Source organism: Plecotus auritus (assembly GCF_963455305.1).
Source record: "Plecotus auritus genome assembly, chromosome: 1".
In the NCBI taxonomy this organism is placed as follows: domain Eukaryota; kingdom Metazoa; phylum Chordata; class Mammalia; order Chiroptera; family Vespertilionidae; genus Plecotus; species Plecotus auritus.
This window is the reverse complement of record NC_137770.1, coordinates 79509139-79536939: the sequence shown is the minus strand read 5'-3', so window position 1 is coordinate 79536939 and position 27801 is coordinate 79509139. Positions and strand designations below refer to the sequence as shown.

Genomic DNA, 27801 nt, shown 5'->3' with positions numbered 1-27801 from the left:
TGCTTCAAATTAGCCAGTTGCTCTCCAGTGATATCTGTCCTTACGTTCTCAGTGAACAAGATGGAGATGAAAGCTGTGTTTGGCTTCCTATTAAACTTCCACATTTTGGGAAAGAAGCAAGTACATTCATTACTATAACAATTGAAAACTTTCCATGGCATGCTGCAGGGAAGTGAACGTGATGCTAATGAAATCAAGGTCCTAGCTTTGCTTCATTTTGTGATGACTTCTGCACACCTAAGTTGGCTGGCTACTAGTACTTTGTCAATACTTAGTCAGACAAGGAAACGGGTGTATAAGGCTGATGACTACAAATTCAGTCCTGCCAAAATTTCTGAAAGTGTGGTTTGAGGACCACCTCTCTATAAGAATCATTCAAGAGTTTATTTCAAAAAAATAAAAGCTGACTTCTGACCCTACCCCAGACCAGGATGGGGATTGAAGGATATGCTCACTCAAGTTTAGGAACGGCTGCCCTTCTGGGCAAATTCTGTGCCAAACCCCCTGAGTCTGGCCGGGCTTATGATCTTTAAGGATAAAGCATTCTTGACATAACTTCCTTGGAAATTGGGTAGTGACCAAATCTGCAGCACGACTAAGTTTTCAATTTGAAACGTGATGGGAGGAAATTGTGGACACTTTCTCATGAACATCAAAAAGTTCTCATCTTTCTTGGCTGTATTTTTCACCAAAAAATAATACCCTTTAGCTGTTTACTAGAGGCTTTGCTAAAAGATAATATTGGACCTCCTGCATTCACTCAGTCTCAGAGTTGCATTAAATATTAAAAACCCTCCTCACCTTTATTTAGGTAAAAGAAGTGAAATTGTTTGAACCTAGATTCCAAAGTAATTAGGGTAATAATTCACATTTCAAATATCAAGTGACTGCTCTTAGGATGGAAGAGGTGGGGTAGAGATCAATTATTCCACCCTCTGTGCTCTCAGGCAGAGAGCACCTGAACCACCCAGAAGATGTGATAATCTGTTCTATTTTGAAGTAGAAATATTTTGGGATATACATGGAATTGCTAAAATAGGCCTGAGGCAAAATCCTTGATAAAGAGCTCCAATAAAACATGGGTCATTAGGTCTGTTTTTGTTTTTGTTGTTGTTGTTGTTGTCAACCACTCCATAGCTGGAGAACAGCTGTTTGAGAGAGGTTTCCAAACAGCTTTCTTGTACCAGTTGTCCTCATCTTCTAAAGGCTTTGGATAAAGCTGAGCTGAATTTAAGTAGAATGGAAGAAAACGATTTGAAAACATCCTAACAGAGAAAGCAGATAAGTCCTGGAATGACTGCATTAGGAACACTTAAAAAAAATCTTTCTCTGAATTTGAATGAAGAAAAACAAAATAATTCTCCACAGTGTTCTGAATTACTTAAAATTGCTGCGTGTCAAGAAATTAAGAACAAACAAGGTATTGTTTGCCAGTGATTCAGATAATTCTCCAGTTCACATAGTTTGTTCAAGTCACTATTTAGAAAGAATAAAATGATCGAATAAACTACTGAAAAAGAGAAATAAAATTGTCAATTTAAATGTCTGAAAATTAGCCTGGCCAGCATAGCTCAGTGGTTGAGCACTGACCTATGAACCAGGAGGTCATGGTTTGAATCCTGGTCAGGACACATACCTGGGTTTCGGGCTTGATCCCCAGTGGGGGCGGTGTGCAGGAGGCAGCTGATCAATGATTCTCTCTCATCATTTATGTTTCTATCTCTCCCTCTCCCTTCTTCTGTAAAATCAATAAAAATATATATAAAAAAAACAAATGTCTGAAAATTTTAATTCCTAATCAGTTTTAAACATTTCCTTTATAAAACTCTTCTTGTGTGGCACGCAGGCAAGCAGACCTGAACTGCTATTCAGCATAACATTTTATAGCAAGTTGGAGGGAGAGCAAAACCAGATCTCCTAAATCACTACCCAGTGTTCTTTATAATAATAATTTGATCTGTGAATTAGGACGATTTGCATAACTTCAAAAGATCCTGTAAAAAGTCCTAACTGTGACTTAAGTTTCATCACCAGGTTTTAAAATACCCATAGGGGGAAAAAAGATACACGTGACATGGCTTGGGTACTTAAGACTCAAGTTCTAACACAAAGGCAATGCAGTGTTTTTCTTCCATGGAAAAAGCAACAACCAGAAAAGAGACATTCTCCTAATCACAGAAGAAGAAAAACAGGCAAGTCTTTGTGATCTAATTAGTAAGTTCAGGAGTTAGTGGAGGACAAAAAAAAGTACTGCTAATTGAGACCGAAATAGCAGCTATTAGGTCTGAAAAGCAAAGTACTAAGTGTGGCGGAGGAGCGGGGGTATGAATAATACCTGCTCATAATTCACCGGGGCCACTTGCCTGCTGTGAAAAAGTAAATGACAAATGAACAGCAGAGCAGCAGTGCCACCTTACACACTGAATAAATTCTTTGTGAAGATTCCCAACACTAAGGTACAGACTGTCTTTAAGTAAAAAGAGGCGGCTGGTATTGCTTCAAGCAGGTAAGTTATCATGACAGCATTAATAACTCAACTAGGAAGGAGGACAATATAGATGAGGAGAGATCTCAGGGTTAAAATGTTGGACTTTATTTTTTCTTTTTAACTAGGTCCTTGGGACCAGCAAATGACAAATGCATTAATAACTTTGACGTGTATTGTGCCTGACTTTTATGCTATTTCTTTGGATTTGTTTCCCTTCTCAACATTGGATTATAAATAATAACAGAGTATGTGGTACAATTGCATGTAGAAATAAAACTGCTGGGAAAAACAGTCTAGCTGTTATTTGGGAAGATCTGGAAGATGGAGCCATGTTTTACAGAATCTGAGCACAGTTAGGATTGTACTCCAGCCCTTCAGCTTGATGAATTCACATGTAGACCAACATGCTGTAGACATTTCAGAAGGAGCATGGCTCTGCCAGCACCTTTATTTCAGGTTCTATTCTGCAGAACTGTAAGATAATAAATTCCTGTTGTTTTAAGCCACCTAGTTTATGGAAATTTGTTACAGCAGCCCTAGGAAAGTAATGTGCTATATGAATAATCTATTCCTTTTTATGGCCTCTCAGTTATTTTGCTTCCTTTTGTCAATGATATTCCACACTCCAGTTCAGCCATTCTCTATCCTGATCATACACCTGGGGCCTGTTTTCAGCCAAAATGTTCCACTCCGAAACCTCTGATTGACACACTCCACTGTCTACCCATCCACTCATCTTCCAGCTTGCTTGCTTGCTCACTCAATTACTCTCATCACTATTTATATCCCTTTGCAATACCATTCTCCCCTATCTTTAGTTCTCTCCTCATTCAGCTTAAATTCCAGATTTCATGGTCCAGTCGCCTAAACTCTCTTGCCCCTTTGTTGTCTGTTACACTCACTTGGCAACACATTGACTCTGGCTAAATTTAACTAGCCACTTTCTTCATGACTGTGCTGGAACTGCTTAGGGCTGCTGCAGAAAATGGGTAGCATTAAAAATTCCTGGTTACCAACCTCAGCTGGCTGTCAATGTTGGGCCAGCAATCCTACTACTCTTCCCTAGGCAGCTCACTCTCCAAAATTTCTTCACAAAACCTACAGATCTACTTCCATCCTTGCCTTCTTTCTTTCTATTAAATGGAATAGGAGTTCTTCCTCTACCTAAGGCCAATGCCTTATCTCTGTTCTTAATAACAATCATTTCCACTATGTCATCAATTTTCACACCAAACCACCCCTTCCCTCACCTGTATCTCCTTCTTCTCCTTCTCCACTTGTACTTTCCCTCCAGCATTTAAACATGCTTACATCTTTCCTATTACAAAAATCCTTCCACCTCCAGACCCTCTCCAGCTATCCCTCTTTTTCTTTCAGAGATGTCTGCAATGGTTGTCTTTATTCTCCTACTTTTCTCTTACTCTTCTACGCTGCTAAAGTGGTTTCTGCCCTAATAAACCCATTGAAAGGGCTCTCACCAAAGTTGCCATTGGCCTCCATGTCACATACTCCATCCTATTACTTGATCTCTAAGTGGCATTCTATTGACTATGCTTCTTGACACTCTTCCTTTGATTTCTGTGGCTTCTCTGATATTTCACATGGCTATTTTCCCTCTTATTTCTCAGAATTATTTTCCTTATTCTCTGTGTTGTGTTTCTCTTCCTTCCCTCATTTTTAAATATTAACTTATTCTAGGCCATCCTCTCTTCTTAATCCACATTTTCCCCACTCACTCTCATAGCTTGATTTACAACAACTCCTCCATCTCAACCTCTCTTCTAAACTCCTGATTCACATATTCAAATGTCTATCAAAATTTCCTCTTGAATGTTTTCTAGGACTTTTCAATTTAGTATATCCAAAATTCAGTTTATAAACATCATCACCACCATTTATTCTTTTTCCTTCCTAAATACACCCCATTTTACTAAATAATATACCTTCTATAGGCAGCTAAAGTCCATAACTCTAGAGTCATACCTGACTCCTCCTACCTTAATCCCTTTACCATCCTATGAATTCCATTAATTATACCTATTAAATTTAATCCCAGTCTATTCATCATTGTTTTACATATGAGGAACCTATACAGCTTCCCCAAGTTCATGTTTTCCTCAGACAATAAGCGCTTGTTCTTGTTCAGCCCCCATCCTTACTTCAAAATCTGTGCCTTTACCTCCTTGCTTTTCTTTTGCATATGCCAAAGCTATACTCAATTTAATGCCCTCAGTATCATTTGTTAGTTCCCTCTCTCTTTTTCAACCTCAATATCTCCTTCTCTAAAGCCTCCTTCCTCTCTGCCTAGAAACATGCTCTTTTTTCTCATCTTGGAAACTCCTTCTTTACAACCTAGATTCTGCTTTGAGACTATTTTCTCTTCTTTTATGACTCAGCTCCTTTCAAAAGTAGCAAACACTCACTGATAAGGTTCTGGTCCAGGTGATGATGGAGAAGCTCAGAATATAATAACTCTCCTGACAATAACAATTATCAGCCCCAGACAACATCTTAAAAATAACTGTTTGCAGGCACTGAGAAGCTGGAGGGAATATGACTCTTGAAAGATGGGAAGCTAACTAGGTGATATCCACATTTAATTAAATCCCACTCTGCCTGTCCCATTCCCCTCTGGACTCCTATGTCCATGGATTCCTTGGGGGATAGATCCAATAAAAACAAACAAACAAACAAACAAACAAACAACTTGCTATGCAGTCAGAGGTCTTAATTTGAGGCTGTCAAAATGTCTGGAAATTAAAGAGGAGAATGCTGAAAAGAAGGGAATCACCATAGACAATAAAACCCCCAAATCAGCATACTAATTCCCCTCAAATGGTTTTCAACTCATCAGCTATACAGGCAACACTCTAAGTATCTGATGGAAACAGCTGCAGTGCGAAATTGAGTAGAAGTTTCAGCAGCTACCAGTTTTGAAGTGTCATAATTTGGTGTTCAAGTCTTGCTATATAGAGGGAGTTAGGAAACACTTCAGGATTTTCATTAAAACCCAAGAAGGCTACATCCCCAGATCAATGATGATACCTTAGAGTTAAAGGCAAAAATAAAATAGACCGAACCTCTACACGATCAAGGAAATCCCACCAGTAATTTAACTGACTGCCAGAAAAAGCACATTACTCTTCAGGGGAAGATGAAATAAACCAGAGTAACATTACCTACAAAGTTCAGTATACAATTACTATACATTCAAATTAATAGGAAAATGTGATTTATACTCAAGAGAAAAAAATAGTTATTAAAAACAGACCCACAAACAACCCAAGAACTACTATAAATATGTTAATAAATTCATGAGAAAAGTGGGGATAATGTAGAAGAGAATGAGAATGTGAGGAGAATATGTAAAACCTTAGGAATAAATTAATGGAAATTTTATAATTTATAACATTTGATTCACTGGAGAAAGTTAATAGCACATTTACATTAAAAAAGAAGAATCAGTAAAAATTAAGTCAACAGAAATTATTCAAGCTGAAAAACAGAAAGAAAAATAGTTTAGGAAATTATGAACAGTTTTAGTGACTTATGGAATAATATAAAACAGTTTAATATATAAATAATGGTGGCAGACAAAATATTTTAAGAAATAATGGTCCCCCAAAGTTCCAAACTTGATAAAAAGAAATACCAAAAAACAAGCAATCCATAAAGTTCAGCAACACCCAGTCAGGATGAATACAAAGAAAATTACCCTCAAACACATCCTGATATAGACCTCTCTCTTTGCACCTGAGCTGTCACCTAGGGAGGATGGGGTGGTGGGGGGGAGTGGGGAGATTCAGAAGCCAATGCCTGTACCACTGCAAGAATCCTTACAGGAATGCCTTACACTTCCCAGCAGGCAAGCTGCAGCTCCTGTCCCACTGAGCAGACTGGTGCCAAGGGATCTATGAGAGTCTTTTGAGTCTGGATGTTAAGTATAACAAAACAAGATCTCTTGGTGGAAGCTACAGATACAGCAGATCAAACACACACACACACACACGCACACACACACACACACACGCACACACACACACACACATACACAAGACCAGAGGAAAAATAATTAATCCTGGTTCCTGGGAACAGATGTTCTACTAAAAAAGGACAGTAAATAAACATTTGCTGCTATCATACATAAAATAAAGAAGCAATGTTTTTCTCCATGTTTCCTGGTCTTGATATAATTCTGAGTCTTTCCTACAAAACAAGATGCTTTTTAATTCCTGGAGCTGTGCTTAGTTGAAAGGGACACTGAATGATGGTGTATCCATCAATTAACATCTGCAGTTTCAGGAGAAGGGTGGGCCATGGCATATGGGAATCAAAGTGACAAGAGCTCTCCAATGTGCTAAGTAGTCTCCATGTGTACAGCAAGTGTTGATATTCCTATACTTTTGCTTCTTATTCTTCTACCATCTCTCTCATTGCTTCAAGAGGACCTCCTTTTCTCAGGGCTTGTACACTAAAAAGTGTACTTTGACAACCTTATCTCATCCATTCTTTCTCTGAGGTTTGTCTTCACCTTAGGGTGCATCTCAATTTTCTCTCTCTGAGTTTCAACTAGATTTAAATACCCTTGACTAGGAAAGCCCAAGGTCACTGGTTGACTCTGATAAGAGCAGTGGTTAATGTCTGTGCCTCATGCCCCGTGCCAGGCTTGGGAATACATCTCACTTCTTTGCAAGAAGTGATCTTACGTTAGCTTCCAAGAACCTAACAACGGCTCAGCTAGCTGTGAAATTGGATGGTAGAGAATTAGGTGAGATATTTAGTGAAAAGGGAGGGGACATACCAGAGGGATGTATGCATAGCTGTAGCTGACTGCAGGAAAGACTAAGGACACAGAAAATGAGTTCATCTAACCGACTGCTCCCAGGAATGGTGACAAAAATTTCCGAATACCTACCTACTCTAGCCTTTCTGTGAACTTGACCTTGTTTCTCTGTGAGAAGCTCTCATAGTGCTCTTTCCTTATTACTATGTGTAAAGAGGCATACACTCATGAAATGATAGTGGGCATGCCAACTGTAACAATTGGTAAATCCTTTTAGAAAAGCAGTTTAATACTGTTCATGCTCCTGACATCATTACTTCTACCCCTGGACACTTACTTATTCCAGGAAGCAAGAGTAAACCAATAAAGCCACATGCATGAATTTTTTTCAATAACCATGAACCATTATTTTTATACCTAGGTGATACAAAGCATTTTTAGGTTATGAGATACAGTTGTTTTTAATCTGCTTTACGTTGTGTGGTTTAGGTAAGATTAAATCACAATATCTAATGGTTATACAGAGTTTACAATGTACTAGGCAACTTACATGTGCTATGCACTTCACACGTATTAACTCATTTAATCCTAATAACAACCTTATTAGGTAGTTACTACAAAGTTCCCATTAAGCAGATGAAGAAACTAACCTCAGAAAGGTCCTGGCTTTCCTGCTGCGTGACCGAGACAGGATTCAAACTCTGCCAGTCTGGCACCAGAGCCTGTGCCCTACACCTCTGGCCCATGCCCCACTCAGTGGATGATTAGAAAATGGTAACAGTGGTTTCTAATTCAGGCCAACACTCCCCTGTATCAGACTGCACCTCATTCTGGCAGATGAGAAAACTGAAATCAAGGCTGAGTGACTTGCCCATAGTCAAATGACTAGCTAATGGTTGAGAATTAACTTCTTGACTTCTAATCAAATGATCTTCCTATTATTCCAGACTGTTGGGAATGAAAAAAAAAAAAAATATATATATATATATATATATATACAGCTCAGACCAAAGCAAATGAGAAAAGGCCTCAGGGAAATCAAGTCTAAGACCTTTAAAAAGATAAAATCTTCCTTGTGTCTTTGTTCCGTCATTTTAAAAATATATATATTTTATTGATTTTCTACAGAAAGTAAGGGAGAGGGATAGAAAGTCAGAAACATCGATGAGAGAGAAACATCAATCAGCTGCCTTTTGCACACCCCCTACTGGGGATGTGCCCACAACCAGGGTACATGCCCTTGACTGGAATCAAACCTGGGACCCTTCAGTCTGCAGGCCGATGCTCTATTTACTGAGCCTAACCAGTTAGGGCCTGCCATTTATTTTGATGTGACTCTGTCCTATTGGTATTGGCCCTGTGTGCGGATCAGTCAGAGAGACTGTAATGGAGAGGGCCTCTGGGAGATGTGTTCTAGGATTGGGTCAAACTCTGCATATGTGCTTGTATTGTGTATGTTCATCTGGAGAAATGCCATGCCGATCAGCTGGTCCTACTGGAAAATGTAACCATTTTCTGATTGTTAAAAAAATCACATCTGTAATACTCTCAACAATATAATAAATTTAAAAAAATGATTCTGCAAGAAAAGCTGAGCCTGGAGGTTGTGGTGGTTGGCTGTGTGTCAATTTGGTCAGGCTACAGTATTCAGTTGTTTAATCAAACACCAATCTAGGTTTTGATGTGAACATATATCTCATCGATGTGATTAATATCAATAATCAGTTGATTTTAAAGGTGATTGCCCTTGATAGCATGGGTGGATCTCACCCAATCAGAGGTCTTAACAATAAAAACTAAAAGAAAAAAATTGTGCCTGAGACAGCATAACTCCTGCCCGAACTTCCAGTTGATCTGACCTTTCAGACTTGCCAGTCCCAAAACTGCATGAGTCAATTTCTTAAAATAAGTATCTATCTATCTATCTATCTATCATCTATCTATCTATCTATCTATCTATCTATCTATCTATCTATCTATCATCTATCTATCCATCCATCTATCCACCCACCCATTTACCCACCCACCCTCCCACCTACCCATCTATCTAGAGAGAGGGAGAGATTCTATTTGTTTTCTTTCTCTGGAGAACCCTAACTGATATAAGTATTTTGCCAGAACTGAGAATGCTGAGCACACAGATCTACTTGACATACAGATCATAAAAAGCAGAAACAATGCAAAAATGCAAGAAGAATAGTTTGGCTGAAGAGACATGACATCACATGCTATCACACAGGCAGGGACCAGAACAAAATATTCTCTCTGCCCCCAGGTCACAACAGGCAGACAGTTACAACAATCTCAGCACAGTCAAAACTCAGAGTGTTGTGCTTGCTACGAAACACAGGCCCCAGTCCCCATGAATCCCCATAGCAATAAATGACAGCTGGCAGTTAAGAACACACACTCAGATTTCTAGGAATTAATAACAAGAAAAGGAGTTCTGGAAGTATTAAAAGAACCTCCTCCATGAGTTCTGACAGTGATCTCAAGGCCTCCCTATGTCCTAGTGAACACAGACAGACAAGGACCTCTAATGCTTGCCAGTGCTCTAGGTTCCTACTGAAACATGTCCTGGGCTGGGGACAGTTATGTTTTAAATCTGATCTGCTTCCCATTTGAGAAATAATGTGCCCTTTTCTCTTTAAATGAACAAACAAAACAAAAACAAACAAAGATACAGATAACAGATTGGTGGTTACCAGAGGGAAAAGGGGTTGGGATGGGTAAAAGAGGTGAAAGGGGTACATCTACACAATGGAATACTATTCTGCTGTAAAAAAGAAGGAACTCTTACCATTTACAACAGCATGGATGGACCTGGAGAGCATTATGCTAAGCAAAATAAGCCAGTTGGAGAAAGATAAGTATCACATGATCTCACTCATTTGTGGGATATAATGTACAACATAAACTGATGAACAAAAATAGATCCAGAGACATAGAAGCATCAAACAGACTGTCCAACCTCAGAGGGAAGGCGGGGGGTGGGGGGGGGTCGGGGTAAGAGAACAACCAAAGGACTTGTATGAATGCACATAAGCATAACCCATGGACACAGACGGTAGAGGGGTGAGGGCATGTGCTGGGGTGTGGGAACAGCTGGAAAGAGGTCAATGGGGGGTGGGGAAGGAGACATATGTAATACTTTAAACAATAAAGAATTTAAATTTAAAAAAAGGTGAAAGGGGTCAAAGGCATTGTGATGTGTAGTAACTAGGCTTTACTTTTGGGAGTGGTCACTTTGTAGTATATACAGATGTTTACTTATAATGCTATACACTTGAAACTTTAAAAAATAAAAATAAGTAAATGTGTCCTTTCAAATTTCTTCACCATCCTCATCACCATCTCCTGGCAGCCCCATTCCCTAAATGACTTCTTGGGAGGCTAAGGGGGAAGGTGCCGGGCAGGTAATCAATCCCACCTTAGCTTCTGAAGTGGGTTCCAAGAAGCACAGGCGATTCCCAAGGCCCTCGGCTGCCAGGCAGAACTTCCTCTGCTCCTTGTGAACGTTGGCGATGCATTGGAGAACCACTTCGTCTTCCTGGAGGAAAAATAGACACACAAATGTGAGTGGTCAGGGACACCCCCCCCTCCATGTGGAACCAGCCCCGCCCCCCCCCCCCATGAAATTTATTTAATTCATGTTGATAATTCAAATTTACCAACATGAATTAAATAAATGAAAGTGTTTGGAGAGGGTAAATTCACCTAGATAAGTCACCTTGCTTTATCTTTATCGGGTACACCGAGAGGCACATGCTTTTGAATATTAAATAGATAAAGAAGACTTTTATTCACATGCCTGATTCACATGGTATTACTGAGTACCACCCCTGATGAAGATTCTGGTATGGAGTCACCAGGAGCAAGTACATGAAGTGGACATACTACATACATATCCAGACAGCATAGGCCTCACTTGTAAAATGTATACAATGCACACAACCCAGATGAGCAGATCATTTCAACACTTGAGTGAATATGAAAGCAAATCTAAGCAATCTCTCCAGATACAAAATAAGACAATAAGATGTGATTGAGGGAACAGAGAATACAGCAGAGATGGGAGGGAAGTGGGATTCATTGAGGGAAAGTCTGTTTTGTATGGGGGGCTGTGGAGGAGGCAAGAGTCATGTTTTGTCAGGGGAGGGGGTGTATGTAGTAGGTGACACATTTGCCAGATATGACAGAAGGAACCTGGAGGGTAACAGATGTTTTAGACATATGGAAAAGGAAGATTGAGACTCCTTGAAAGTTCAGATTAAAAGAAGGAATCGGAGGTCAAGTAGAGGAGTCATTCTAAATTCCTAGGGAAATACCTCCCTCCTATGCATCATTCTCAAAAGCAGCCTCTTAAAATTTCAGAGACCTTGTTTGAATTGCATCCTTGTCGATGGTCAGAAACAAGACTGACCTCCATGTACACTGATATGATTTCTTCTTGCACAACCCTGCCTGAGTCTGAGAGGAAAACATTTCCTTACCAATTCCTCCATTCTTGCTCCTCCAATCTATTCGTCCATGCCCTCTATGCACCACTACTTGACTTCAAAATTCAAGCCTCAAAAAGATGTCAGGTGCAGATAAGTTAAAGGAGTAACCAGAGATGACTCGGTTGGAGCTTCCTCCTTAGCTTCACTCTCCTGTCCTCTCTTTTCCCCCACATCCCCTGGTGTTAATGTTTGTCCAGGCAGATTAAATAGAAACAAGGTTTTATGAAATGGTGTCTGCACTGTACCTAGCCATATGGAAAAATAAAACCCTTCCATCTGGTGGGAAGATGAGATTCAGTAGCACCAGACTCCAACAGAGGTGTCTGCTGGTGCCCAGAGACTGGTCAAGGGCCACGGGGATATGAGAGAAGCCACAAACCACAGATGAAAATCATGTATGAAATGAAGATTGAGAGAAGGAAAAAGTTCCATGCTTTTGCTAGCACTGGAATGTCACTGCTCATCATTAAATTGAATCAGTAATAAATTCCAGAGCCTCTGCTTATAGTGAAGTCAGAATTCATGGTCTTCATTTGAACTGAGACAGAAGAAAACTCTAGAACATCACTGCTTTCAAAATGTGGATTCAGTGAAACATCTGAAGAGAATAAAGGCTTTCCCCAGGTGGAGTCTCCCCCAGATCCTAGAATGACCAGAAACAATACCATCCTCCTAAAGGGCATGGGCATTGTGGAGTGCTCTCAGTTGTCAAAATGATTGAGAGGTGCTACATGCATTGCGAAGCAGGGGTTGTGCGAGTTAAATGGTCTGTACTGCAGTCTTCAAAACATATAATTTTTCTGTCCAAAAATGTCAAGAGGACCCCCCATTGAGAAATATTAAATATCTAACACCTACACACAATTCATCATAAAAAACAGGCATTTGCAAATCACAGAAGCGTGATTGTGAACCTGGTGCAAGTCGAAAAAGTTTTCTCTTCAGAATTTGTCTAAGAATCTCTTTCCATGATTGCATTTCCCATGTCCTTTCCACCCAAAGGGGCCCAAAATACCTTGGCTTGACCTTGCACTAGCTGCCTCAAGTCTCTATGTGTCTTCTGAAATGTACATGCCCTATAATTCACATCCTTATAACCCAGGCTGCCAATCAGCTAATGCAATAAAGGAACCTGCCCTGGCTCAATAACCTTTTGCTGAAGAGCAGTCCAGCACAAGTCCTTCCCTAGGTCATCACTCAGGGTGACACACAGATGGGTGTAGGATTTGGAGCCAGATTTACCCTCTCTAAACACTTTCACTTCTCCCCACCTGCTGTCTGCAACTGTATGCTCAGTGCTGACCTGGCTACAGGCACCACCTGGAGTGGCAGCCTGTACCAGACAGCAGCTATTATCACCACAAACCTTTCAGAAACAGACATCTGGAGCCTTAAAGTGCACAACACTGAAATCTTTGCACCACAGTTCCATTTGGGTAAGTTAATTCAACCTCATTTCTTCTCTCACACCCTAGTAAAACCCCTCCATTCCTTTATTCAATTCCTCTGGTTTTCCTACCTTTCTGATGGAGCCTTCCCATGTTCTCTTTCTTTTGCCACCCATAAATATAAGAATTACCCAAGAGTAGGTCCTTGTCATTTCCCCTTAGCAAGCTCATCCATTCTTTAGTCTTCCAGTTTTATTCTCATGAGTTGTTATGTCATCTTTACCTCCAACCTGGTGATATTCTAAGGTTCCAAACCTTCGCCTATTCTTAACTACATCCATGGACTTAAGAACACCTCAGTATGTCCCAGCGCACTGACAGGTTTCCTTTGCAGTCTGTTTTTATGCTCCCTATGTTTGTTAAGGACCCATCTAACCTCTCAGCAACCCAGACTCAAACATCATCTCCTGTCTCTGAGTCTTCTTCCCTTCTTCCTATAGCAAATGGGCCAGGGGAAGGAGAGACTGGAGGTCTAAAGACCAAGTCACGGCTTTTACAACACCAGACCATTCTTCCTTTGATTTGTTGCCAGAGGGATAGCTCTGACCTTATCATTTTCCTGCTGAAAATCCATAATGGCACTCTCGCCACTATCCACATAACAAATACAAAATTCTTAAACTAGCACTCACTTTCCTACCTATTTCCCCAACTTCTTCCCTATACTAGTAGAACTCCTTGGTGTTCTTTACCTCCATACCTTCACTCATGCTATCTCTAATTCTAAAGCTGCCCTGTTTTGCCCCTTTTTTCCATATTCATATATTACCTATCCTCCCAAGCTTAGCTCAAATCCTACCTTCTTTCATGAAACAAGTAATCTCTCTTCTCTGAACTTTCATAGCAATATTACCAGACTCTTGTATTATGCTTATTTACATGCATGCCTTATCCCCACTATACTAGATAATTTGAAATGGCTAACATTTACTGATGTCTGACTCTCTGACAGGCAATGTACTTTATGCACAATAACCTATTTAAGCTTCAGATAAATACTATTATATAGGTACTACTGTTATCTCCATTTGACAAACAGGGAGCCCTTGTACAGAGCAGTTAAGTAATTGTCTAAGATCTCATGCAGTCCATGCAGTCTGCATCCATGCTCTATCTCCTACTCCTCTCAGCTGCCTCTGTAACCATGGGAGACAGGGTCCACATCTGGTTCATGTTTACACTTATCAGATTTCTCACTAGCATAATAGTTTATGCACATTTCACATCCAATTGTCATTTATTAAATGGATGTTTTTTACTTTGTAATGCCAGTTAATTATAAACTCTGTTAGAACAGAAAACTGCTTCCCCATCCAAGCTGGGAACATAATGTTTGGTAAACACATGCTGACTGATTGTGATATGGAATAAGAATAAAATAAGAGATTTCTCCACTCTCAGCCATATAACAAGAGTTATTATGGAAAGGGTCACTGTTTCATTGATGAGTCAGAAATGAATAAGAAAAGAACAGATGTTGACATAAAAAAGTAATGAGGAATAAGCAATAATGAGGCTTTGGAGTCTATTTCAAACATTTTTAGTCTGTTGCTTAATTATTATTATTGATAACTAGAGGCCCAGTGCATGAAATTCATGCACAGGGGGGTCTCCTCAGCCCAGCCTGCACCCTCTCCTATCCGGGACCCCTCGGAGGATGTCCGACTGCCCTCTCACAATCCGGGACCACTGGCTCCTAACTGCTCACCTGCCTGCCTGCCTGGTCGCACCTAACTGCCCCCCCCGGCCTGGTCACCCCCAACTGCCCCCCCTACAGGCGTAGTTGCCCCGAACTGTGCCCCTCCACTGGCCTGGTTGCCCCCAGTTGCCCCCACTCCCTGATGGCCTGGTTGCCCCTCACTGCCCCCCTCTGCCAGCCTGGTCACCCCTCACTGCACCCCTGCTGGCCTGGTCACCCCATGCAGCCTGCTGCTCGGTTGTTTGGTCGCCCCGCACTAACCCCCCTGCCAGCCTGGTTGCCCCACGCAGCCTGCTGCTCAGTCGTCTGGTTGTCCCTCACTAACCCCCCTGCCAGCCTGGTCACCCCACACAGCCTGTTTGGTCATCCGTTCGGTTGTTTCGGATGCAATAGTCGCTTAGCCTTTTATATATATAGACGATATTAACTATTCATTCTATATTGGACACTCTGCTGAGATGTCCCCCTAGATTGCTTAATATTCACAACAACACAACTATTTTAAGAATGAGGAAACCAAAGCTCAGAGGAATTAGGCAATTTTAATGAATGAATATTTAATGAAGTTATTATGTGCCATCATAGTATGTATTTCAGTGTAACCCTTACAATCGGTAGGTACTAATATATATACTTTCAAAATGGAGATAAAAAGGTTGAAGTACAGAGTGTATGATGCAGCATGTAAGTAATAGATCCTGACCTTGAACCTAGGGCTATCTTAATTGGAAGCCAGTCCTCTTTCCTATGGTGCCAAACTGGCTCTCTTAACCCCAAGAGACTGATCTTCGCAATAAGTCTGAATTCATGTCTTCCTGACTCGAAGGCATGGTAATGGTGCTGATAAAAATAGTTTCCAGCCTCTCACATGGCCATACAACACTACAAAGTAACCACAGAGCACAATGCCAGAGAGAACAGCCAGGGAGCTAAAAATCCTATAAAACAACATTTTTCTGTGCCCAATGACTACAATACTACAAGGAGTGAACATTATCCCAAAACTTGTAGCAGAAGGGGAAAATGATTAAAATCCAAGGTATATTGTATGTCAGCATCCCTCCAAACTATTCAGTATGCAAGCACCAGCTATTCCTGTTATAGATTCAGCTTGTGATGGTGTTGAGTGATTGTCCCTGGACATGAATATACAGTCATTGGCTCTCTTTGCTTAGATTTCATATTATTATCACAGTCAGCTCTGACAAAGTAAAGCTTTTACTATAGCCCTTCTCTAGCTATAACTTGAAAATGAATGAAACTTGCCTATTCTATCCCTGTTGCTTCTTTCTTACATCCTGGCTCATAGCCCAAGGCCATAACAAGCTTGTTTGCCATCTCTGAGTTGATGGCTGGGGACACCTTGGTTCTCTCTCTTCTCTCTGGGTCATTTGTAAAGAACTTTTTGGAGCAAAACAAAATGGCTGACAGTCCTATTTAAGGTAGATCATTCGGCAGCTGATGACAGCCCTATAGTTAGATCTGCACATCACTGGTACTAAGAAGCTCATGAGCAGGGAGCACGTGGGACAGAGTGCAGGCCAGCAGATTTCATGGCCCACATTTAAGTGCAGATATTACTGCAGAGGAAAATCCATAGTCATTTATTGCGTTAAAAATGGAAGATGTGTCTTAGCCACTCATCTTGAACATCAGGGATAATTTTAGAGAATTGATGCTAAATTATATTTAGCATATAACAAAAGCATAGGTGAAAGAGCTCATTCTAAGGCTTTACCCAAAAGCACCTCTTGAAAAAAAAAAATAAGGGCTTTTGGGTGATGAGACTATTTATCCCCACTTTTCCACAAGGATTAATGACACAGGTGGCTACTTGTATATTCTAAATAGCAATCATTTTGATTATTTGCTTCCTTAGATTCTGAGCTCCTGGGGGTAGGAGATTCTCATTTCTCTGTGAACTCTCAGTGTCTAGCATAGTGTTTGGTACTGAGTAGAAAAGCACAAATATTTGTGAAAATAATGAAAGAACTGTATATTTTTTTAAAACAACTAATACAATTAACAAAATAATTATGCATCAAATTGCATAATAAAGATCCTTTTTCACATTTTCTTACTCACAGTGTCTGGGATGCCAACTTGGAAATAGTCGGGATTACATGAAGGGATCTATTATGCCCTATTTGCTTCCACAATGGCTCATGAGACACACAAATATTCTTAATCTAATTTAAAAAATTATGAAGCCAAAGGTTATACATAAAGGAAGAGGCTAACTAGTCCCATGTCCAGTTCTCAGAGACTGACAATATCTTGTGTCCCTGGGACATCTCTAGAAATTCTTATTGTTTTTGAATTGGTCAAAAATTAAGAGTGGCTCCAATTTCTGGTTCTTGCTATTCATTGATTGTTGCAAAATTTAGTGAAATAGAAATTTCAGAATCCCAAGAGACAAAGTTGATATACTCTATAATTCCTTTCCTGTTTAAATACTTTACTCATTTGTCTGATAGGGTGAGTATACTTTCTTTTGCTTTTCCCTCCTGTATAGTAGCAGCTCCTTCTCAGTGTCCTTGCCTGGCTCATCCTTACCTTTCCCTCTTCAATGCTGAAATAGTGCTCCAGGGCTACTCCTCAGGCTTCTCTTTACCTGTACTGCCCCCCTGGTGATCTCATGGCTATGAAAACCACGTGTATACTGAGGACACCCAAATTTGTATCTTTTGCTTAATTTTCAAATTTGCTCAAACTTCTCTGAACTCCAGACTCATTATCTCCAATTGCTTATTTAACATTTCTATGTGGGTGTCTAATTGACATCTCAAGTTTAGTATGTGCAACATCTGACTCCTGATCATCTCTCCCAAGTATGTTCTCCCTGTAGTCTGTTCTATATTAAGACATGAGAACTCCATTCTTCAGGTGGCTCAGGAAAAAAAGATTTTTTTAAATGGAAAACATCTTAGAGTCATATTGACCCCCTTTTTTCTCCTCCCCTCACATCCACAAATCCTACCCATTCTACCTTCAAAATACATCCAATTGGATCGCCTTACATCCTCTTCACCACTACTTGGCTCCTGCCATCATCTATTATCACGATTATTGCAATCACCTCTGAACTTGTTTCCCACTCACATTTCTTCTCTACACTGTATCCAGAGGGAGGTTTTGAAAATATAACTGAAATCTCCACTATTCAGAACTCTCCAGTGGCTTCTCGTCTTACTCAGGAAAAAGGCAGAATTCTTTCTGTGATCTATGAGGTCCTAAAAATATGCCCACTTTCCACAATCTCTCTTCCATCATTCTTTTGCTTGCTTAGCGTCAGCTGCACTGGCCTCCTTCTAGGAGCTCAAATCTTTGAAGCATGACTCTTCTTGAAACCCTTTGCCCATAATGCTCTTCTGCCAGACACTGGTATGGCTTCCTTCCTCATTTCCTTTAAGATCTGCTCAGTGCCTTTTTTTCCAACTTCACTTACCACCTAAGAATATATATTTACTTGTTTCTTATCTCTCTTCTCCTTTATTAGAACATAACCCTCGTGGACAGTGTTTTGCTCACCACTATATCCCCAATGCCTAAAACAATGCCCAGTACATGGGAGGCACTGAAATAGTTACAGAATGACAGACTACTCATTTTTCTCTCTATTAAGTACAATGCCCACAAAAATTTATGAATTCATTATACTCTTTTATTTCTTTATGGGAATTGACAAACTATCCTCAGTCTCTGCTGGAGGGACCCACAGCCTGTAGGACCCTTTCTGCTCCAGCAACCAGAGGAAGGTTGTGTTCCCTCTTTATACCTCTCCCCATTGCCAAGAAGGCAGAGTTTGGGGCTTGATTATAAAATCTACTCAGCCTCTCCCATGGATGGGTCCCTTTGGAACTTGCAGTGAAGCGAGCTAAGAGATACACATGCCTTGCCCTAAATTGATTAGAGAGACAAGCAGGTACTAGGGTTTACATATGTAACTAATTCCCTGTCATGTCGAACATACCCTTACCTGACATGGAAGAATTCAGTGGCCTATAACATGTCCTCCTAGAAGCAATGGTCAATTTGTAAAATTTTCTATTCTCATAGGATAGACAAATAGTGACTTGATTGGTACCAAGGGAATTTCAGGCCCATAAGATGTTTTTCTTTTAAAAAAATCAATTTCTTCCAACTGCTACAAAAAGATTTTCTATAGAATTGTAATATCAGTATTTTGAATACTTCTCTCCCAACCCAATGAGAACACATCAGGTAGTGACCACACTTAGGTGCATGCCCACACTCCTTTGGTTTCTTTCTCCTTTAGGCATATTGTTCAGGGGGAGGAACGAATGGGGGAAAATAGTAATGCAAATCACAATGGTCTATGTCTAACCTCAGAGGTGGCAGGGGTTGATAATAAACTTATAGAAGGAAAGTTCAGGTCTCTGGATCTAACAGTGCCCTGAACCTGATTTTATAAAGGAGATTTGACCAGGAAGCTTCAACTTCCCAGTTTCATATTATAAATGCTAATGTTTGCACTGAGTCTCCACCTTGATGCAATCTAAGCCCTGTGACCCCAGAAAGACACAAAGAGCATTCTGATTCTACCACGGCACTACTGAGAGACCTTGATGAAACTGCACAACAATACCTATATTTTTATGTTATTAGATCTATTCTTTCCTTTAGATAAATTTCCTTTACTTATATCAATGGTTCTGGGACCTTTGGCTTCTAAGTTGAGGCATAGTTCCTTCCCTTGGCCATGCAATTCACCTGTGACAGCCCACCCACTTATAGCCTGATCTCCTGACAATACCTATGCTTATGGGAGTGAGCCATGTTACCATCTGCTCTTCTTTCTAGAGAATAAAGTAAGTATTGATGTTCTTTTTACTTATATAAGGCAGTGCCTCAGGCAGGGTACTTTTGGGAATTTTCTCCTTTAAGATTTGTAGAAAAAAGAAATGAAACAAAAATACACAACATGTAGGACACACTCAGATACTCTGTGTATGTGCATAATCACACCAATTTACTGAAAGCCAGAACAAAGCATGCAGCAATTTCCACACAAAATCTAATAGCTATGAACACTGTGCCTTTTTCAAAAAGGATGCTGATAATGTTAGTAGATCTTAATGAATTTAATGGGCTGACATTTAGATGGGTAAGTCTTTGAAAACAGATCACTTAAAAGGCAAAGGAAGTGTTTTTATAATTGAATGGTACATAAAGCCATATGAACTGTCCAGGACTCATTTCTTTAAAAAATCATCCATTTCTTCCAGGTCCATTCAGAACTAAGTCATACATCTATGAGAAAAGTATTTGCATGCCTAATGATGTTCCAGATTCTGTCTCATGACCTGGGGTACAGTGTTGAACAAGACAGGCCAGGGATCTGTCCTCCTGGAGCTTCCCTGTTCTTTTTGAACATACGCAGTCAAACTGGCTTGTGGTTTGCAGAAATGATATAATTGAAGACCAGAAAAATCTATGACAGAGAGGAGAATGCAGGGAGGGATGTCTGAGCTATTTCTGTTTCCTCCCTGACAGTTTTTCTGCCCCAGGAAGAGTTCCCATGTATATGATTCTATTAGAGGTGTCCCCCTCTACATAGTAACTCTTGGATTTCTTGTCTAAATCCCTCTTTTCCAGAATTCTTGTCTCTATCCCCAAATCCAGAAAAGGATTTGTTTGTTTGTATCCCTAATGCCTACCAGAAGCAAACATGTCACGAATGCTTGTCAATTGAAAGGAATGAAAGTCAGGAGAAATAGTGGATCAGAATGTGGGTCAAATCTAAGTGAAAATCTAGAGACCGGGTTCCCCAAAAGTTGGGAATCAAAACCAGACTCTGCCAGGGATCCTAGGTCCCGCCTCATGGAGAGTCAGCAGACCCTGGAAAGCCAAGCTTATTTCTGCTGACAGGACTACTCCTCAACACCACCTCCTGTGGCTGGGCTCAGGGCTTAGCCCTCAGTCTCATATGGGGTCAAGTAGGCTATTGTGCACAGCAACTGCCTGCACTTGAGGATTTCGATTCGCCAGGTTCTTTCTATCAGGACACAATGAATAAACAGCACAAGGGAAGTTGTCTGTGGGCAGGCCACTCAAATATAAGGAGATTGCACCAGGCACTGGTGTAAGCACTTTATATTTCATAAAATCTTCATCAAATTAGTTATCACTATGCCCACTGTTGGTGCCCAGGGCAGGCTGCCCCAAGACATCCCACAATGGCATAGTGATTATTCAGAATTAAAATCCCTAGAGAAGCAGCAGGAATGAGAGGAGCTCTCTGACTCTCCTCTGTTCCCCTAAATGTAGCAAACAAATCTGCCACAGGATAGGTGCCCTCCCTGCTCCTGAGGGCTGAAAGACAATCTTATCAGGAGAGTTAAAAAATCCAGAGTCAAGAAGCCTATAAAAACAAACCTTGTAACACCCTCACTAATTTACTTCCCCAGCCCAAACCTTGCACAGGTTCCTTTCTAATGAGCAGCAACTTTTTTTGTCCTGTCAATTTCTTGCAAATTTCTTGCTTTTTTGTCTAAAAAGTATTAAAGGCTGTCCAGTTTGATCATTTCTTTGAGTCTCATTTTATGATGTCAGCATCTTATTATTCTCCCACGTGCACATATTAACTTGGTTTCTCTCCTGTTAATCTAGTCTTGTGTCAATTTTATCATTTTATTATTAGTCCACCTAATTATTAGTAGGACTAATAATAAAATTAATCCTCCCTCTCCCTGACAGTTTTGATGAGCCAGCCAGGAGAACTTCCCAGCTGGAAAAGTGATTTTTCTGAGACAACTGCAGCTAAGAAATCGGGGTGTCTGACAATTCAGCAGGTAAACAGGTAAGCTTTTCTTACCTTCTTTAGCTCCTAAGATCTTTATCTGAGGGTCTGGTTTAAAAAAAAAAAAGAAAAAAAATTTGTCTTTTTCTAAATTTAGAGGAGCAGGAGAAAACATTGGTGAAACTAGTTTCTTAGGCAAATGCAACTCCAGTAAAGATTTGGTTTGATATTCTCAAGATCCATCCATGTTGTTGCAGATGCAATAGTTCATCTTTGATTCCCTGTGTTTTGAAACAGCCCCCTTATCTTGCTTATGCTAACTCTGGCAATGAACTTTTGGAACTAATGAGGGCTGCATCCTTTGCATTCTCATGGGATGCCTCTTGTGTCTTTGGTTAAGCCATAAAAGGTCTATCGGTTTGAGTCACTATTAAGATGAATAAATCATGCCCTGAATGGCCAGAGATTGATCCTGAATTGGAAAAACTTCAAAATTGAGAAGAAAAAAAATCTTTAAAGAAGTCTCATATTGATATAATGGCTAACCATTAAGACTCTCTTAATAAAATTGGACACAAATTAAAACAAAAATCAAAGTTGACTCATCTCCTTTCCTATTTGCCTTCTGACATTTGTAGATATTTGTAAAAAATCAGGACACTGGAATAATAATTGCCCAGTACTTTAAAAGAAAAAGGGGGTAAAATGATATGTCAGTTTGACTTAAAAACTTTCTAACAAGATAAAAGAACAGAAATGAGATTTAAAACCCAACATAAATTCCTCAAACATACACACACAAAAAACAAAAATAAAAAACCTGCCCAAATATCATTCTACAGGTAAAGACAGTTCAGTTAGGCTCATATATGTTAAGTGACTGCAAGGAATTGAAAGGAATGGCAATTTTTTCAGTCCATCCATTATTCATTAATTTATTAAGTATTCATTAAATGCCTATTATACACCATGCACCGCTGGGTCCTGAGAATACAAAAATACATCAAAGCTAGAAAGTGGCTATTTAAATCCATTTCAGTGCAACTTTAAAACCTAAGTTCTTCCAACTATACTAAAGTTCCTCTTGTGAAGAAAGTGTTTCAGTAGCTCCTATAATTAACACTCAACACCACCACTTAGTGATGCAGCTTTTCAAGTTCTCACCTTATTGGGGGGCAGGGGGAAGGCTCCAGCTGGAAGGCTTTAATCGAAGAGACAGCTTCTTCTTTCTTAAATAACAGATAAACACTCAACTGTTTCTCAATGTTCTATCAAATGAGCATACAACTTCCAGCCCCTTGGCCATTCTCTCTGCTCCCCTCCCCAATCATGGCCACACTCCTACCCCTAAGCCCTGCCATAAAAATTCCTGAGCAACCACTACATCCTATGACAGATGAAGAAAATGCAAGTATCCTCCTGCAACAAAAGTCTTCAGAGCTCTTGGCCAACCCCAAAGCTAATAAAAACCCAATAAAATTAAAAGCATATGAGATGGGGTTATTCAATTAATTTAAGCCTCATTACTTGATTCATTTTGCTACAGAGACTAGAAGATACACCAGATCCTTCGGATGAAAAAAAAAGAAAAAGAAAAAAAAAGAATAACTTCCAAACAGCAATGTCTGGCTCTGAAGCCTTACTTGCAATAATTTCAATCTCCGTCATGTTTGGGGAAACTTTACTCTCCCCATGGCTACGTAATTCCATGAGATTCACATATTCCATGAAATATGGAGCAAAGCACCTGGTCTATAGTCCATCGAGATTTCTGTGGAGATCCCCCTTGTCCAGATCTGTGTGGTCCATCTGATGACAAGTATCCATTGCTTCTTTAATGTTATTAGCCACAGAGAATGTGGAACCCAAGGTTCTAATGCACCTTGGCCCTCACAGGCCTACCATCTCCCAGGTGGAGTATATGGGCAGGGTTGTAGGTCTCTGCTACCTATGAAACGCCCCCTTTTCTCTTCATCCTCTGAAGCAAGGCTTTCCCAGGTTTGGCCACTTAGCCTTACACTGTCCAAGCCTCATGGTCCATTCGCCACTAGGACCACCCAAATTTTCACCTCCATGAGACTTTGGAAAATAAGTCTCAGTTCCAGTCCAAGATAAAAAGAAGCCCCAGATCTCTAGGACACAAAGCACTTGTTGCCTTGGGGAGAAAGCAAAGGAAGAACTAATTCATTTTTATTCTATATTTTTTTCTGAAATTCTCTTGACTTTGATAAGTTTACAGGGAGACAAAATAAACCTGGCTCTACTGTAGAGCAGTGGGGCTAAACCCCATGTACACATGAGAATCCTTTGGAGCACTTTAAAAATATACTGATGCCTGGGCCTCACCCAGTTCAAATGAATGGGAATCTCTGGGGAGGGGTTCTGGGTGCAGGTAATTAAGCTCTCCCCAGGTGACTCAGGTCAGAGGTAACAGCTGGGGAAATCAGAGTAGGCTGGCAGATATCCTCCACAGGTATGGAATCACAAAAAGACACTTCCATTTTAGATGTAATAAAAGGAAAATTGTGGGGGGAAGATCAGGTATGGCCTCATTTCCTTTTAATCAAGGATCCCAAAGAGGCCACTGTGGACTCAAGACCCTCCAATCACCAAAGCCTGTACCATGTGCATGTCCCTCATTAGTTGTATTCCTCTAGAACAGAGGTGGGGAACCTTTTTTCTGCCAAGGGCCATTTGGATATTTATAACATCATTATCGGGCCATACAAAATTACTAATTTAAAAATTAGCCTGCTATATTTAGTCAGACATTTAAATAATTCACCCCTAATGCCTTGGCAAGGCCAGACCTAATGATTTTGTGGGCCTTATATGGCCCAAAGGCCGAACGTTCCCCACTCTGCTCTAGAACAGTGGTCGGCAAACTGCGGCTCGCGAGCCACATGTGGCTCTTTGGCCCCTTGAGTGTGGCTCTTCCACAAAATACCATGTGCGGGCGCGCACGTACCGTGCGATCGAAACTTCGTGGCCCATGAGCAGAAGTTGGTTTTCGGCTCTCAAAAGAAATTTCAATCGTTGTACTGTTGATATTTGGCTCTGCTGACTAATGAGTTTGCCGACCACTGGTTTAGATATTCTGACTTCTACCACTGAAAAGGAAATATGTTATTGAAGAGAGAGAGCAGGAAACCTTGATTCTTTTCCAAAATCACTGTGAACAGTTCCCTTATACATTTTGAGGCTCAATTAACCCCAGCTATAAAGCACTTTAGTTTCTCTAGGGCAGTGGTCGGCAAACTCATTAGTCAGCAGAGCCAAATATCAACAGTACAACGATTGAAATTTCTTTTGAGAGCCCAACACCGACTTCTGCGCATGGGCCACGAAGTTTCAATCGCACTGTACGTGCGCTCCTGCACATGGTATTTTGTGGTAGAGCCACACTCAAGGGGCCAAAGAGCCGCATGTGGCTCGCGAGCCGCCGTTTGCCAACCACTGATCTAAACAATGCTCCAAAGTTAACTCATGTTACTTTTTCTTAGGCACATATTTTCTACCAGAAAATATGGAAAGGACAATTTTAGCCTTCTTTTCAAAATGTAGGAAATATATACATTTGGTATCATACCTATTAAATAATTTGCATGATACAGAATATACTTCAAACTTTTGAAATCATAGCTCATCTTCAGGTAGCTATCCATATGCTGAACACAAGCAACATTCTGTTCACTATGCAGTATTTATGGTTCTAGGGATTGAGAGCCTTTCCTTTAATAATTTTAGGTTGTGAGTCCCTGAGCCAATTTAGAATCACCAATATTTGCTCCTTTTCTATAAAGCAGATCAGTGATACAGAAAGGCCCCTATTTTTTCCTGGAGGGCACTAATTGTAGCTCTGATGATTGCTGATTCAACCTTGACCCACTAAAACAGTACCGAGTAGAACACACCAGTAACAGCCAAAAACAGTACCCATCTCTACCAGCAAAATCCTAAGAAAGTGCTCATGATCTCATTCCTCCTGCATTGCCATTAATAGGGCTTCCTGTGCAAATAAACCTCCAAACCAAGATAAAGGAAGAAAAATGGTCCATATGGAATCACAGAATGTTTAGGGGGAGAGCACCTCAAAAGTCATTAAATCCAAACCTCTTGGGAGTTCATCTATACAAATGTCAAGGAATTCATATGCAAAGCACCAAAAGATACATAAAAACCAACTGAAACCAGCCAGTGTGCCTCAGTGGTTGAGCATCGACCCTTAAGCCAAGAGATCTCTGGTTCCATTCCCAATCAGGACACATGCCTGGGTTGCAGGCTCGATCCCCAGTAAGGGGCATGCAGAGGGTAGCCACTCGATGTTATCTCTCATTTATGTTTCTGTCTCTCTCTCCCTTCCCTTCCTCTCTTTCTTAAAAAAAAATCAATAAAAATGTTTATTTTTTAAAAACAACAGAGAACATAAAATCAACTGAAAGATGTAATACTATTTTTGCACACTTCTCTTTCTGATTAAAATTTCCCTTGTCATGTGCTTGCCTGCTCTGCCTACAGTCATTGTCCATTAACTAGTTAATCTTCTTGGCATTCTGCAAGATCAATTCTTTAATCTTTATTAGAGTTATTTAGCCTTTGGAATTCCCAGCAGAAAGTAAATTTATTATTCACCTGAAAGTATGGGAAGGATTAATATATGGAAAATGCTAACCATCTATTATCCACTGAGGTCAAAATGAGACAGGGTAGCCCTAAAAATATATCTGAAGAGACTGAAATAAGATAGGAAAAAGGACTTACTGAAAGTGAGGGTTAAACACTACCATAAATTATCAAAATTGGATTCCAGTTACTTACAAACAATACAGAACTATCTTTCCTGGGATTTGTAAAGTATCTAGTGTTTAGAATTCTATGAGAACACATTCTATGAAAATAGCCATTAAAAAAAGATTACTTTTGGTCCATTTACCCAACTTTAGAGTCTTGAGACTCATGCTCCATGAATGCATAAACTGTGTTTAATTCTCCTTCTACTCTGTTTAGCATGGCTTTATGTGCAAATAAATAGGTAATAACGTATTCTTGCTGCTCTTTGTTATAACAAGGTAGGCTGTTTTGCCTAATAGTTTTTTCTAGAACCAATATTCAGAGAACAGGATCCCGGGGCCTGTTCTTTGTGACAATGTGACCAAGCCTTATCCATTTTTTCATTGATATCTCTGCTCCTAGAGTCAATTGCTTACACTTCAGGTTGCCACCAACCTCCTATTTGTCATATCTGAGGACATTTTCTGACCCTGTCTTTCTGACCTCTCTATGTGACAATGGACACTACCGATACCTTCGTTTTCCTGGAAAAGTCTTCTCTTTTGACTTCTAAGGGAATGCACTGATCTCCCAGTTGTCTTCTCCTCTTCTTACCTCTCATTTAGCCTGTGTCCTCAGGCTATTCACACTGCTTACCTAGTGACTCCATCCAAATGATGTTTTCAACTCATACCTCCTTCACTGATGACTCCTCAATCTCTCTTAACTGAGCACCAGATCCCTATGTTAGAATGAAGGCTGCTTGTTCTTCTCCATTTGGATATCCCTGTTTCACTGTGAGTCAATTCATCCAAAACTCATTGTCTTCCCTTTCCCAGACTTGTTCCTTCTCCACTCCCTGTATGGTTGACAGGCATCATCCTTCAGCCACATACCCATGGCAGAAGCCTCGAAGTCATCTACAGCTCCTCTCTCTTACATATCCAATTAGAATTTCCTTTACTTTGCCCCTCCTCCCCATTCCCATTGCCCTTGCCCCTAGAATTGCAATGGCTTCCTTACTGAGGTTGGCCTTCTGTTGACTCCTCTCCATCAACTCTGCATGCTCCTGACAGAGTGATATCTCCAGAATACAAATTTGAGCATCTCACTCTAGAGCTTAACATCTCAAGTGGTTTGACCATAACTCAGATTTTGTGGAGAGAATTCAAATTCTTCCTCCTTATCTGGCTCCTGCCCTCACCTCCACAGCCTCAGTTCCTACCTCTCCCTCCTTAGGCCCCCTGCCATTCCAATCCTAACCTTCAGCCCTCTGGAGCTACTAGCTGAAGTGACAAGTTTTTCTTTTACCTCTAAGCCTTTGCAAACACTGTTTTAGCCTAGTTTT

General features: G+C 40.4%; 1 protein-coding gene across 3 annotated transcripts in view; it reads right to left on the bottom strand.

Annotated features, from left to right (window-relative positions):
* Nucleotides 1-27801, bottom strand: part of RYR3 (ryanodine receptor 3) — a 547436-nt gene that overhangs the window by 360248 nt on the left and 159387 nt on the right. For all 3 annotated transcript variants that reach the window (XM_080659255.1, XM_080659256.1, XM_080659257.1), the window contains exon 2: nt 10702-10821. In XM_080659255.1, coding sequence (XP_080515381.1) covers nt 10702-10821 — 120 coding nt within the window. The remainder of the gene's footprint in view (nt 1-10701; nt 10822-27801) is intronic.